This window comes from Euprymna scolopes, chromosome 17, assembly GCF_053919585.1.
Source record: "Euprymna scolopes isolate OS-2025 chromosome 17, ASM5391958v1, whole genome shotgun sequence".
Taxonomy (NCBI): domain Eukaryota; kingdom Metazoa; phylum Mollusca; class Cephalopoda; order Sepiida; family Sepiolidae; genus Euprymna; species Euprymna scolopes.
The window spans coordinates 78058760-78071259 of record NC_136498.1 but is presented as its reverse complement, the minus strand read 5'-3'; the positions used below and the strand labels follow the sequence as shown (position 1 = coordinate 78071259).

Genomic DNA, 12500 nt, shown 5'->3' with positions numbered 1-12500 from the left:
TTTTTGTCACGCTTACATCCGAGTGACTGTCGTTTAATTGTTATAGACTTCCATTTCCTGTAATAAATAATTTTATCAAGAATTCTTCATAAGTTTTGGTTTCAGTTTCGATTATAGCTGAAGGAACTCGTTATATATATATATATATATTTTTTTTTTTTTCATTAGTTTTGGTTTCAGTTTCAATTCAAGTTGATGCACACAGGTTATATGGATATATTTTTTATTTTTAAAATTGCAGCTTTATAATATATAAAAATTGATAGAACATTAACTCTATAATAATATATACGAAATCTGCAAGAATTAAAATATCATATTTAAGCATACTTTACAACGGGGATACAGTGGTTGCCCCTGTTAGCTTCGATAAATACTTTTGCAGTTTTAACAAAAAAGCTACAATACTATCAGAGCATCTCCATTTAAGCTGAACATTTACAGAATGCCAACATCAATATATTACATTTGAATGAGTCCCTTGTGGAATTTCCACAGGTCCCGCTAGTCAATATTTATTTGAAAACTGTGTATATATATATATATATATATATATATATATATATATATATTGTACTTACTTTTAATTAGTTATTATTATTTACCATTTTATCCTATTTCTTCATTCTCATTTCATATCTAAATGTCATTTAGCTAGTTTTTCTATATTTGTATTTTGTATAATTCTAGTCCGTCTCCTCTTCTAATAAGAAGCATTTAGCTTCGAAATGCCATGACCTAGAAAGGTTTTTTTCTTAATTTTCTCCTTAACTTTTCGTTATTGTTCTGATGATATAATAAAATTATATATAACTCATATTCTTTATCTTTCATTTTAATATTTTATATATATATATATATATATATATATATATATATATATATATATATATATATATATATGGTGTGGAAGCAAAATTTGCAATCTTTTGATCCAAGAATTGAAAGTCCGTGTATAACCAATTAGCTTTTTGAAACTCATGAGAATTTATTTTCCATAACAAAAAAAATCCTCATAATAGAAAATATTTTTATTCTATGTATCATTTTTAGTTTCACACGCTTCCTGAAACTTGCACAATTGTTTTTTTTTTTTTAGATATTTAAGAGACAATTTCTGTCATTTTTCTATAATACTATCTTGTCGAAATTATTGTCCTATTTACAATGTCTCCCCACGGGACAGAGTTAGACACCAGGGTCGTTTTTTAATGTGGAGAAAAGGAACAAAAATATAAATTGTCTCAGTTGTAAAGGTTTTCTCCTCTACTGACAGAGAACAAGAAATTGAAGTGCAGCATCTGAAGAACAGATACTACACTTTGATCTTGACCCGAAGGCCAAGGATGTCGAAATTATTGTCATCACTTTCGATGAAAGTTACTTCAACGTTTATTTAAAAACGTTATCAATACAAAGATAAAGAAAAGCAGCAGCAGCAGCAGCAGCAGCAGCAGCAGCAGCAGCAACAGCAACAACAACAACAAAAGAGAAGAGAAAAGACTTGGTGAATAGAAACAAACAAACAATTTTATTAGGAAAAGAAAAAAAACTTAGAGCCAAAAAAATTTGCTTTCAGCTACAAAGAAAGCCCTTTGTGTGGTAACAATTACAAAATATAGAAAGAAAAAAAAACGGGTTGAGAAGGCCTTTTTTTTACTTACTGCTGTGATATGAGATTTAAAACAATGTAAGATTTTTTTTTACAAAGGTCGAAACACTTTAGTAAAGTCGAAAAGAGTTTGCTCCTTTTGTTTGCAATTTAAACTTTTTCTTCAGGTTGTTTTGAAATGGAAATGCAGACAACTTCTTTTCGACTATTTAAAGGAAAACAATTTTTTCATTGGAAAAACGATATGACTAAAAATGTTATTGCATTAGTGACTGGAGTTTAATATTTTGCTGGAATTCATAAAGGAGTTTGCATGTTTTTCGTATTACTAAAGATTATTGTGGTATATATATAAAAAATAATTATATATATATATATTTTTTAGTTATATTTTAGAAAAAAGGATTCCAGCATAATGTTTCATTATAAGGAAAAAATTCCAAAAATAAGAGCATATTATTTATATTTTTATTTTCAGAAAGTGTAGATGAGATATGTCATCAGTACTGTCAGTTTCAAACCTGATAATAGTGAACCATTTTAGGTCTCCATATCAAGCTCTCTTCAACCGATACTCAGAGTATCGGCTGAAGAGAGTTTGATTTGGGGATCTTAAACGGTTCCCTATTATCAGGTTTGAAACTGACGGTACTGATGACTTATCTCATCTAAACTTTCTGAATATATATATATATAATTTGAAATTACAAGGTGCCTTAAATAGGTTTCGAGACTTCTTTCATATGAGCACTTTTGTCGATAATACACACATGAAACTCTAGTCCATTTCAAAGTCATCTTCTCCGGCTGCAATGCACTTGTTGTATCATTCCAACAACTTCTGGAAGGCCTTGCGGAAGTTCTCTTATGTCAGCGTATCATGACCCTCTTCACAGCCTCTTTTATCTCCTCAATTGTTTCATAATGACAGCCTCTAAGGTTTTCCTTGAGCTTAGGGAATAACCAAAAGTCACAGGGAGCAAGGTCTGGACTATAGGGAGGGTGAGGAACTATTTTAATGCCCATAATTTGTCAAACAGTCTGCGACAAGGATAGAGTTGTGAACTGGTGCATTCACGCAAATCTTCTGCATCTTCAGTCCTTCATCAATAATTGTATGTACAATTCTCAAACTTGTGGTCTTTATAGATACACAACGTTCCTTAATTCTTTATTTGGCAAATCAACTCTGGTGTTTTGACTTTCTTACTCCTTCCATGCCTCTCATCATCCCTCAAAAACTTCCTGCCTTCCTTGAATCTCTTATCCCACTCAAAAATTGATGCTCGATTCATGCAAGATGGTCCAAAAGCAGTGTGAAGCATTCCATACGTTTCTGCGGCGTTTTTCCAAGTTTAAAACAGAATTTTATTGCATATTGTTCTTCTAAAGTCTCCTCATGTCCAGACTGAATTTTGAAATTCACCAACTGTGATAATAAGGCTTCAGTAGTATTCCAATTCTTGCTGTAGCTGTTTATTTGAACCTGAAATTATAAAAATTGGTCAGTCATCTTATAAGATGTATTATCTTAATACGAATCTGAATTTTCAGGAATATACGACAATTTTAAATGCCTGTACAAAAAAGTCTGGAAACTTGTTGAAGGTACCTTGTACATAAAAATTTCTTGGTTCAAATCAATTGTTGAAAAGTATAAAATTAAGTTGAAATCGGTTATCTCCCTTACATTGCAACCCTAAAGTAAAAAAAGGGTTAAAATGTGAATATAAGAGTGAAACAAGAAATTGTGGGTTTGTATTACTGTACACATAGATTCGAAAAAAGTTGTCAAAAAACAAATATATAACAAATAAATGTTATTAAAGGCAAATCTATGTGTACAGTAATACAAACCCGAAATTGTTTTGCAGTTTTTCTTCTTTAAACAACAAAACAATGGAAAACTCATTCTTAAACTTTCTTTCTACAAAATCTTTTGTATTTTATCACCCCCCCCCAAAAAAAAACAAAAACAAAAACAAATCATTCCATTTGTTTTAATTAGAAAAGTATGGCCTATCGAATAAAAATGTGGTTACTGTTGTTCCGGCCAAATTTAAATTTCGTTTTTTTTACGTGTACGATGAAACTATAAACTTGTTTGTTTTCAATACGATTTTTATTTTATTAAATTAAAACAGGGGTTAAGTAAAAAAAAAAAAAAGAAAAAAGAAAAAAGAAAAACAAACAAAAAAACAAACAAATAAAACAAAACAAACAAGTTATTTAAGAATAGGAATAAATCTTACTCAAACCAACTTGATTTTAAATAATTTCCGTGACTAAAATAGGATTTGACCGAAAAAAAAAGGAGTTTCTTTTACTCACCGTTTGCAGTGATTCTTTTGGTATAAAATCCAACATTTTCACGCCAACTTCAGGAGATTTCGGCTCAAGTGTTTCCACACCCGCGAGATTTTCAACTTCCTGGACATTTTCATCGGTTGCTGGGTTCTTATTTTGTTCATCTTCGTTTAGATGTTCCGATGTAATACTAGTAATACTATTGTTAATTAATTCGCTACTTGTAGGATTTAAGGGTTGCAGTTCCTCCTCGTCATCAGCATATTTCATATTATCCCCTTCCGAAGCAGAAGGAGTATGTACATCTTCATTTTTACTTTTAACTCCGTCGTTAATGTCATCATTAGTTTCGGTGATGTTTGTCGAACTCGGAACTCTGAAGTGCTTAAAACAAGCCTCATCGTCTGCAAACACGACTCTTTGGGCGTCAGTCTCAAGGTCGGGATCTTCGGCGATGATTTGAAGATCAGGTGCAGGTGCGCTGATATTCGTCGGGCTCGCTTTCCTTTCTTCTCTATTTTCTTCATCTCCCTCTTCTTCCCGATAAGGAATAACGCCGTTTTCTTTTTCGTTGTCTTTTAATTCTTCTTCTTTTTGTTCGTTGGGAATCTTAATAATAAACAACGTAGCCGCCATCGTACTTTACTTAGTAACTACAAAGAGGAAATTGAAATAATAATAAAAAAATAAATAAACGCATCCAACCGACCACGAATAATAACAGTGCAGTGAAGTCGCGACGACACAGCACACTGGTTCACACAAATAACTAAAAAAAACCCCAACAAACAAACAAAACAAAACAAAAAACAACAACAATAACAACAACAACAACAACAACAACAACAGCGTAAAATAAATCCTCCCACGTCACTATTACAAGTGCCTGTCATAAGTAGAACAGTAGAACACATTTTCCAAAAACGTAAATTATAACTTTACTTTTTTCATTCTACGGAAGATTCGACGAGTTATAATCATTTCTTTTAACTCCGGATAACACTATGTTTAAGGAGATGCTCGGAAAACTTGGGTAAATTGGGTGTGTGCTACCAAAATTACTACAAAATAATAATTGCTGACAAGCTTTTTATAAAGAAATTTTAAATTGATGTTTAGTAATTAGTTAATTTAACTTAATTAGCAACTATGCATACCATTAAGAAGTATCTTTAAATACCCCTTCTTGGTTGCGTCATAATGAACTTACAATGTGATTTTTAATTTTTGTTTAAAAATATGGCATTTCTACGATGGTCACACCTTAGGCGACCTATGTTTAAAAAATTTTTTTTTTTTTTTATCCGCATGTGAGACCCTTTCTCAGCATCCAATCCGATAGGATTGGGTTTCGGTCCTGGGAGAGGCACCTGTAGTAGTCATAAACACTAACATTTTTGTCTTCTTGCGGAGCGGAGAGCAACTGTCACACAAGAACCAACCCAACTCCAGATCTTTGAAGAACTACTTTTAGAAGCTTAGGGATTTAGACAGCAGCCAACAGAGAGTTTTCAGACATCAACGGAGGGAGGGAGGGAGAGAGAGAGAGAGAGAGAGAGAGAGAGAGAGAGAGAGAGAGAGAGAGAGAGAGATTGTTAGCTAGCTATCTTCTATTGAAGATAGCTCTGCACCAAGAAAAATTGCGGTAAATAATGAATTTTGTTACTATTCTATCCCTTTCTTCACTATTTGCACTTCTGGCAGCCTATTATCCAATGGTGTAGGCATATATATATATATATATATATATATATATATATATATATATATATATATATATATATATATATATATATATATATCACACGCACTCACATTGTTAAAAATAAAAGAATTATTCAGTTTATTTAGATTTTAAAAAATTCTGATTATGTTTTTGTGTTAAAACAACAACAACAACAACAACAACAACAACAACAACAACAACAATAATAATAATAATAATAATAATAATAATAATAATAATAATAATAATAATAAAAAAAAACAAAAAAAAAAACTAAACACGTTAAGAATTTAAATTCCATCATGCCAGAACTATCGTCATATAATAAATTAGCGTGATATAAAAATGATTAACGTAACGCAATTCATCCTGTGACGCTGATTTTGGCATCGCGGAATTGTTAACGTCTTTCCTGGAACAGTGTGAAAACGTTCTTTTGACATCTAACTGACTTACATGCCCGTTTTTAAGCTATCCTTTGAAATGCTTTTATTTTTTCCAGGTTTTTTTTATCATTTACTTTTTCAATTAATGATGATTCGAGGAAGAATTGGTAACGATCGTGAGACATATTGAACGTAGATTATTTTATTTTTTATTTTTTCACAAAAAGATTCATTAGAAAAATCGAAAAAATTAAAAAGTATAATAAAATTATTTTTATGTTTGCTTAAATAAAAAACGATCCTTAAATACTTGCAATATATATATATATATATATATATATATATATATATATATATATATATATATATATATATATATATAATATATAACGTAGTAGCGTTCGTGTGTATCTGTGTTACAACTCTCCTACACCACTGGATCGATCATGACCAAACCTGACATGATGATGGTTTCCCACCTAGAGATGGTGCACACCATTTTTCAAGGTTAAGGTCAAAGGTCAAGGTCATAGTCTATGTATATATACTCTCCTAAATCCCACACCACTGGATCGATCATGACCAAACCTAACATGATGATGGTCTCCGATCTAGGGATGATGCAGATCATTTTTCAACGTCAAGATCAAAGGTTAAGGTTATATTTGGCGTGACTCTTCATAAACTCTCCCACTTCTGGATGGTGCACACGAAGTTGTGATATCTTTGCTATATCTTTGATAAAAATATGTTTGTTATACTAAACAGATGTTAACCATTGTGATTCTTTGTAATTGTTTCAATTTTTATGTGTAACAACATCAGTGTCATCTTTGATATAATCTATTTGCTTTAAAGTTAATTGTTGAATTTCAGTCTCTTTAGGAGGTAGTTAAAATTTTTTAAACACCTTAAGGAATAGTTGCTCTTACAACATCAACTTAATGCAAGGGTGACTGCAAAGCGGGTACCTTGGCGTACAGCAAAGTCCCGCATAAAATGTGCGTATCTTTAATAGTATATCTTTATGCGAGTATCTTTAGTAGTGATATATAATAACAATTATAGATTGAATTTTTTGGTTACCGAAATAAAATTCTAATAACCCCTATAGGGCAGCTCGGATGCACAGGCTTGGGTGGGAGATGCAACCGATGCCAACTCCTGTGGCTTTATCCGGGTTCTCGTCTAGTGGTTGAGTTCGTCTCCATCGCCGTCGTTCGCTCACTGTTTCCACCTCTGAATCAGCTTTCAAACTGTCAACTGGGCTGTCTGAAAAATGGACTGCACTCAATGCAGCGTGTTCAAACAAAGAAAAAAGTCAAAGCTTAATTGACTTTTCTTAGCATAGAATAATTGTCGCTTTCAACTTTACAAACAGTATAGACACAACTGGCCTAGTTATGCAAACAGGGGCTGGCGGTTTCTTTAACAAAGTACTTTTTTCCATCGTCAGTATACGGGAAGAATCAGTGCACAGAGACGCGTGTATTCAGAGAGGTGCGTGCCGCCAAGGTGCGTGGCAAAAAGAGACTCACGATCTCTACTTCCCCTCTTTTTATCAATATCGATTAGTGCCACCCTCCCCTTCCCCCCAATATGCCCGAGAGTGATAGTCAATCAATCAGCGGCCGCGTTTTTGTCTCGGGGGGGGGGGGGGGGGTGTCCAGCAATGTCTTGCCGACTCCAACGCAAGATCACAGAAGAAAAAGAAAAGAAAATAATGGAAAGCGACCTTTACAATTATTGAAGAGAAAAAAGAAATGGGGTTTTGCCCTCCATCACTCCTCCTGCCATGTCAGTAAGGCAATACACGTCCACACGACAGGAAGATGGGTTGTCACGGTCAATTAACACTCAACGAGTCTACTTGGCATGTTCTCGGGGTGGTCTTTTTCTCAACAGATAACGTTCATAACCTCACTGTCAGTCGGACTGCTTCTTTGTTCAACCACTTGACAGCGATCCCTCTTGGCTATCTATAAGTGTCTATCTTTTCTGCTTAAGAATTATTTTTATGACTTTCATTCCGTATCTATAAGTGTCTATCTTTTCTGCTTAAGAATTATTTTTATGACTTTCATTCCGGCGTAGATACTTGTTTCGGTTATCCATTCTTGTGTGTGTGTGTGTGGGGGGGTCATTTTGATTATCTATCAAGAAACATCATCAACACCATCAGAATTCAACCGCGCGAATTCCCCTGAATTCGTGTCAATGGGGCCACCCAGACGACAGGCTGTCTCTTAATCAACTAGCAAGGTTCTCCCGGCATCGCCCCCCATCGGGTCACATATATATATATATATATATGTTTATTTCAACTGTATTTATTGTGGTTAACGTTAGCCGTGTGATTTGTTCCTTACTAGACAGTCAGCAGTAGTCACATAGAAGTAGTTTGTGGATTTTGTGGATCGCCTAAGAATGTTTTGAGAATCGCATATTAATGTGGAAAAAGGTAACCCTGAAAAGGGCTAGCCCTGATAAGGGCTGTTTGAACGGCTGCTGGAAAGCTTTGATTGGCCACGTCAAAGCGTGACTACCGAGAGTAAAGAAGGCCGATGCACACGACAGCGTAACGTCACTTCCTGATTAAGTTGTAGGTATAGACAACTTCCGGTATTCAACCACTTGGCCACACTAACAGGCAAAATATATATATATATATATATATATATATATATATATATATATATATATGGCTACCAATATGTGTTACCGATTGCCCATGTTCTAAAGAGAAAGAACAATTCTCTATTTGGATAATAATTATTATAATTGCACATTGGGAGAATTTTAATCTAACAAAATATAGTAACTGAACTAGTTTTTGAACCTTTAATTTCTATCGGAGAAAGTCGAATATTTCATTTTATTTATTTTTTTTTTTACTGCAAAACAAACAATTTTTATATAATAGTTTTCAGTCTTCTTTTAATAATAAATAAAACTTTTCACTGAATATTTCCAAATATAGTTAACATTTTTCATGACAGTTTATTTATTTATTTATTTATTTATTTATTTTTATGATTGGTGAATTTTCAATATTTTAGCACCAGATGTAATTTATTTCTTTGAAATATATTTAAAACTTTAAGTTTTTATATTTTTATAAAATTTTAACTGTAAATAATTTGCATGACGGGTTTGTTTTACTATATACATAGATTCGAAAAAGTTGTCAAAAAACAAATATATAACAAATAAAATATATCGATAAATATTGTATGATTTTCAAAGCGATTACACGTTTTAAAGTGGTTAAACCCACTAAAAGCCTTTCCAGTTTGGTAGAAGAGTAACTTATCTTGCCTTTGATAACATTTATTTGGTATATATTTTATTTTTAACCACTTTTTCGAATCTATATGTATCGTAATACAACTCTCTAAAACATATCCAGTTAGGTAGAAAAGTAACTTATCTTGCTTTTGATAACATTTATTTGTTATACATTTGTTTTTTTGACAACTTTTTCGAATCTATGTGTACAGTAATACAAACCCAAAATTTAATTTTAACTTGGAAATAATATTTTAATACACCTGCGTACACTGCACAAGCACTCTTATTATTATCATAATAATAATAATAATAATAATAATAATAATAATAATAATAATAATAAAAACTGGTGTAGATGACATCGACTGGCGCCACTCCAACTAGTTGTGAAGGGTCACGAAGGATGGAAAGACCGAGGTGGGAGAGTACTAACCAAATCTCCACTGGAAGTGTGCAGTTCAAATCTGGTACCTTGGGGAGACATTTTCTCACCCAAACCCCAGGAAACACCAATGGCAGATGCCAACGAGAAATTAGTGACAACGGCTGTTGCGATAACATGCAATCATCTGCACAAGTGATCAAGAGGTTGAGAACGCTGGAAATCTGGAGAGACTTGTTGTTACTTGGTCTCCAGGGAACACCACAGGTTACTGCCAGTGTGCGATCACTGATGATGACCTGTGAGACAACTAATACGCTACACATTTTGATGAAAAACATGGGGGAAAAAATGGACAAAGAAGAACAGAAAACCAAAACTTTAAATATAATTTGTGTATTTGAAGTAAAAGTTATTTAAATATTTCAACATATAATCTTGTAGGCAAAATCCAGCTTCCCAATAAAGGGCACTCTGGATAGGAACAAAAATAATCTCAGTCATGAAAGATTTCTCCTCCACTGACCGAGGACAGAAAAGGTAAAGTGTAGCATCAAAACAGATACTACACTGTGATCTTGTTCCGAAGGCCAAAAATATTTGTGTTTAATGTTTCTTTAATTGTTTGTTCCCTAAATTCATAATTCAGTTTTATCAGTATTAAATTGTATATTGCTTTAAAATTACTTAATTTTACATAGATAATGTTTATATCTTATATTGAATAAAGTTCAGTTTCAGTATTAATCGAACTGTGTTCGTTTTTCTTTTTAAAAATGTTTTATTGCTCTTTTTCAAATGGCCATCATATAGTATTGACAATCTGACAAATCTTACCTACATTGCCTGCATGCATTTTTCAGTTAACAGGCCTTTTTCTTACTTTCGGTGGCCGTGGTCAAAGACCCGTAGCAGTATTTATTTGCTTTCCCACAAAGCAAAATGTGACACAAGGTCGTTTTTAATGTGGGGGTAACCAGCCCCCGCCAAAAATAAAAATGCAAAAGGGGTACTCTGGTAGGGACAAAAATAATAATTATCTCACTATAGAGGGTTTCCCTCCATTGACCGAGACAAGTTACCTTAAGAGTAGCATCTTGGCCCGAGGCCAAGAACAGAAAAAAAAGGCAAGCCTCCCCACCCCGCCGTATATTGGAGTGTCCCAAATTAACCTTCCAGTTTGGTACCGTGACCAGAGCTCCAATTCATTAATTCCATCTGCGTATATCAACGTAAGTATTTGTAGAGAACAATCTAATTATAACGTTTCAAGTATACTCTCGTTCCCCACATGTCTTCCAGTCTTGATCATCTGTCTCCCGTTTAAAGAAGACTATTTCATGTGGACTGTAAAACAAACTCCTATAATATTTTGTGTAATAAAACGGTCGTCAAACGAAAAGATAAGAAAGCCCTTTTAAAAATAGCAAATAATATATTTATTAAAGTGACCTACACCATTGGGTGTAGATTGCCGAAAGCTAAAACGGTGTAGCAAAGGAATTGAAGTAAGAAAGTGTCAGTTGCCGCTGTTCTTCAAGCTGTATTTCTTCCAGTGAGAATAATCTTGCTCTGGTTATATTGACCAGAGTGAAGAGTGAGGACGTTTTTCTTTGTCTGCACCGAGAAGCTTTCTGGGACTCCGCAAATCCCAAAGGGACTGGAGTAGTTCTTCAAAGTTCCGGTTGAAATTAATAAACCCTGTGGACTGATTGGTTGTTGTGTAACCAAACTCAAGGGATGGTGTTTATTTGCTCCCCCACTGAGCAAATTAGGCACAAGGCCGTTTTTAATGTGAGGTTAAAACCAGCTCCCCTAAAAGTAGGCAAAAAGGGGGCACTCTGGTTACCAAAAATAATAATTGTCCCAGTATAGAGGGTTTCCCCTCCATTGACTGATACAAATTATCTTAAGTGCAGCATCTGTCGGAACAGATACTACACTGTGATCCCGGCTAAAAGGCCGGGCGGACCTTCGGGCGAAGGGTGTAACCAAACTCAAGGGATGCGCCCTGTGAGAGGAAACAAATGTTAATGTTTATAAGTGCTGTACTTTCTCTCATACATTTTAAAAGCTAGAAATTTAATTGGTCTACTAGACAATATTTAAAAGAAAACTTTTTTTTTTTTTCGTTTTTTAGGAGCTTGGAAATAAAGGCCGCATCGCTTTGTGGAGAGGCTTTAGAATTTAGAGTCTGTATCTTTTTTCTCTTTTTTTTTTTCTTTACCTGAGCTTCAGAATAGAAGCTATATATGTTTTAAATAGAGTTTTGGAGTAGAGGTTGATTCCTTTTTAGCAGGTGTTTGTAATTGAATACGCATCTTTTTTTTTCTTTATAAAACTGAAGGTGCGTCATTTTTAGGAACTTCGGAATCGAGGCTTGCATTATTTTTAGGTTGATCTTTATAATTTAACCTGCTACATTTAGTTTTTAGGCGGAACTTTAGAATCGTTGTTACATTAATAATGGAGCTTTGAAATAGAGGCTACCTCGTGCTTTGGCGGAACTTGGGAATTGAGGCCGTGTTGTTTTTAGAGGCGTCAGAATTAGGATGTCATCACTTTTAGGTGGAGCTTTGTAATTGAAAATGCTTCGTTTTGGGCAGTGCTTCGGAATAGAGGCCACACCATTTTAGTCAAGCTTCATAATATATGTAATATAGTTGAATTATTCTCCAATCTTCACAGTGTATTCACTTCACCAGTAGAATTAATTGGTTGAATTTCTGTAGTCGCAGTGGTGATGTGGCTGCTAAGATTTCCATATTTTATTAACGTTATTAATAAAAAAAAAAC

At 33.7% G+C, this 12500-nt stretch overlaps 1 protein-coding gene across 1 annotated transcript in view; it reads right to left on the bottom strand.

The window, feature by feature from the left end:
• Positions 1-5534, bottom strand: part of LOC145296812 (uncharacterized) — a 109166-nt gene extending 103632 nt beyond the window's left edge. Inside the window, exon 1 of the mRNA XM_080142896.1 lies at positions 3944-5534. Within this exon, the coding sequence (XP_079999022.1) occupies positions 3944-4555 (612 nt within the window). The 5' untranslated portion in view covers positions 4556-5534. The remainder of the gene's footprint in view (positions 1-3943) is intronic.
• Positions 5535-12500: the final 6966 nt, after the last annotated feature.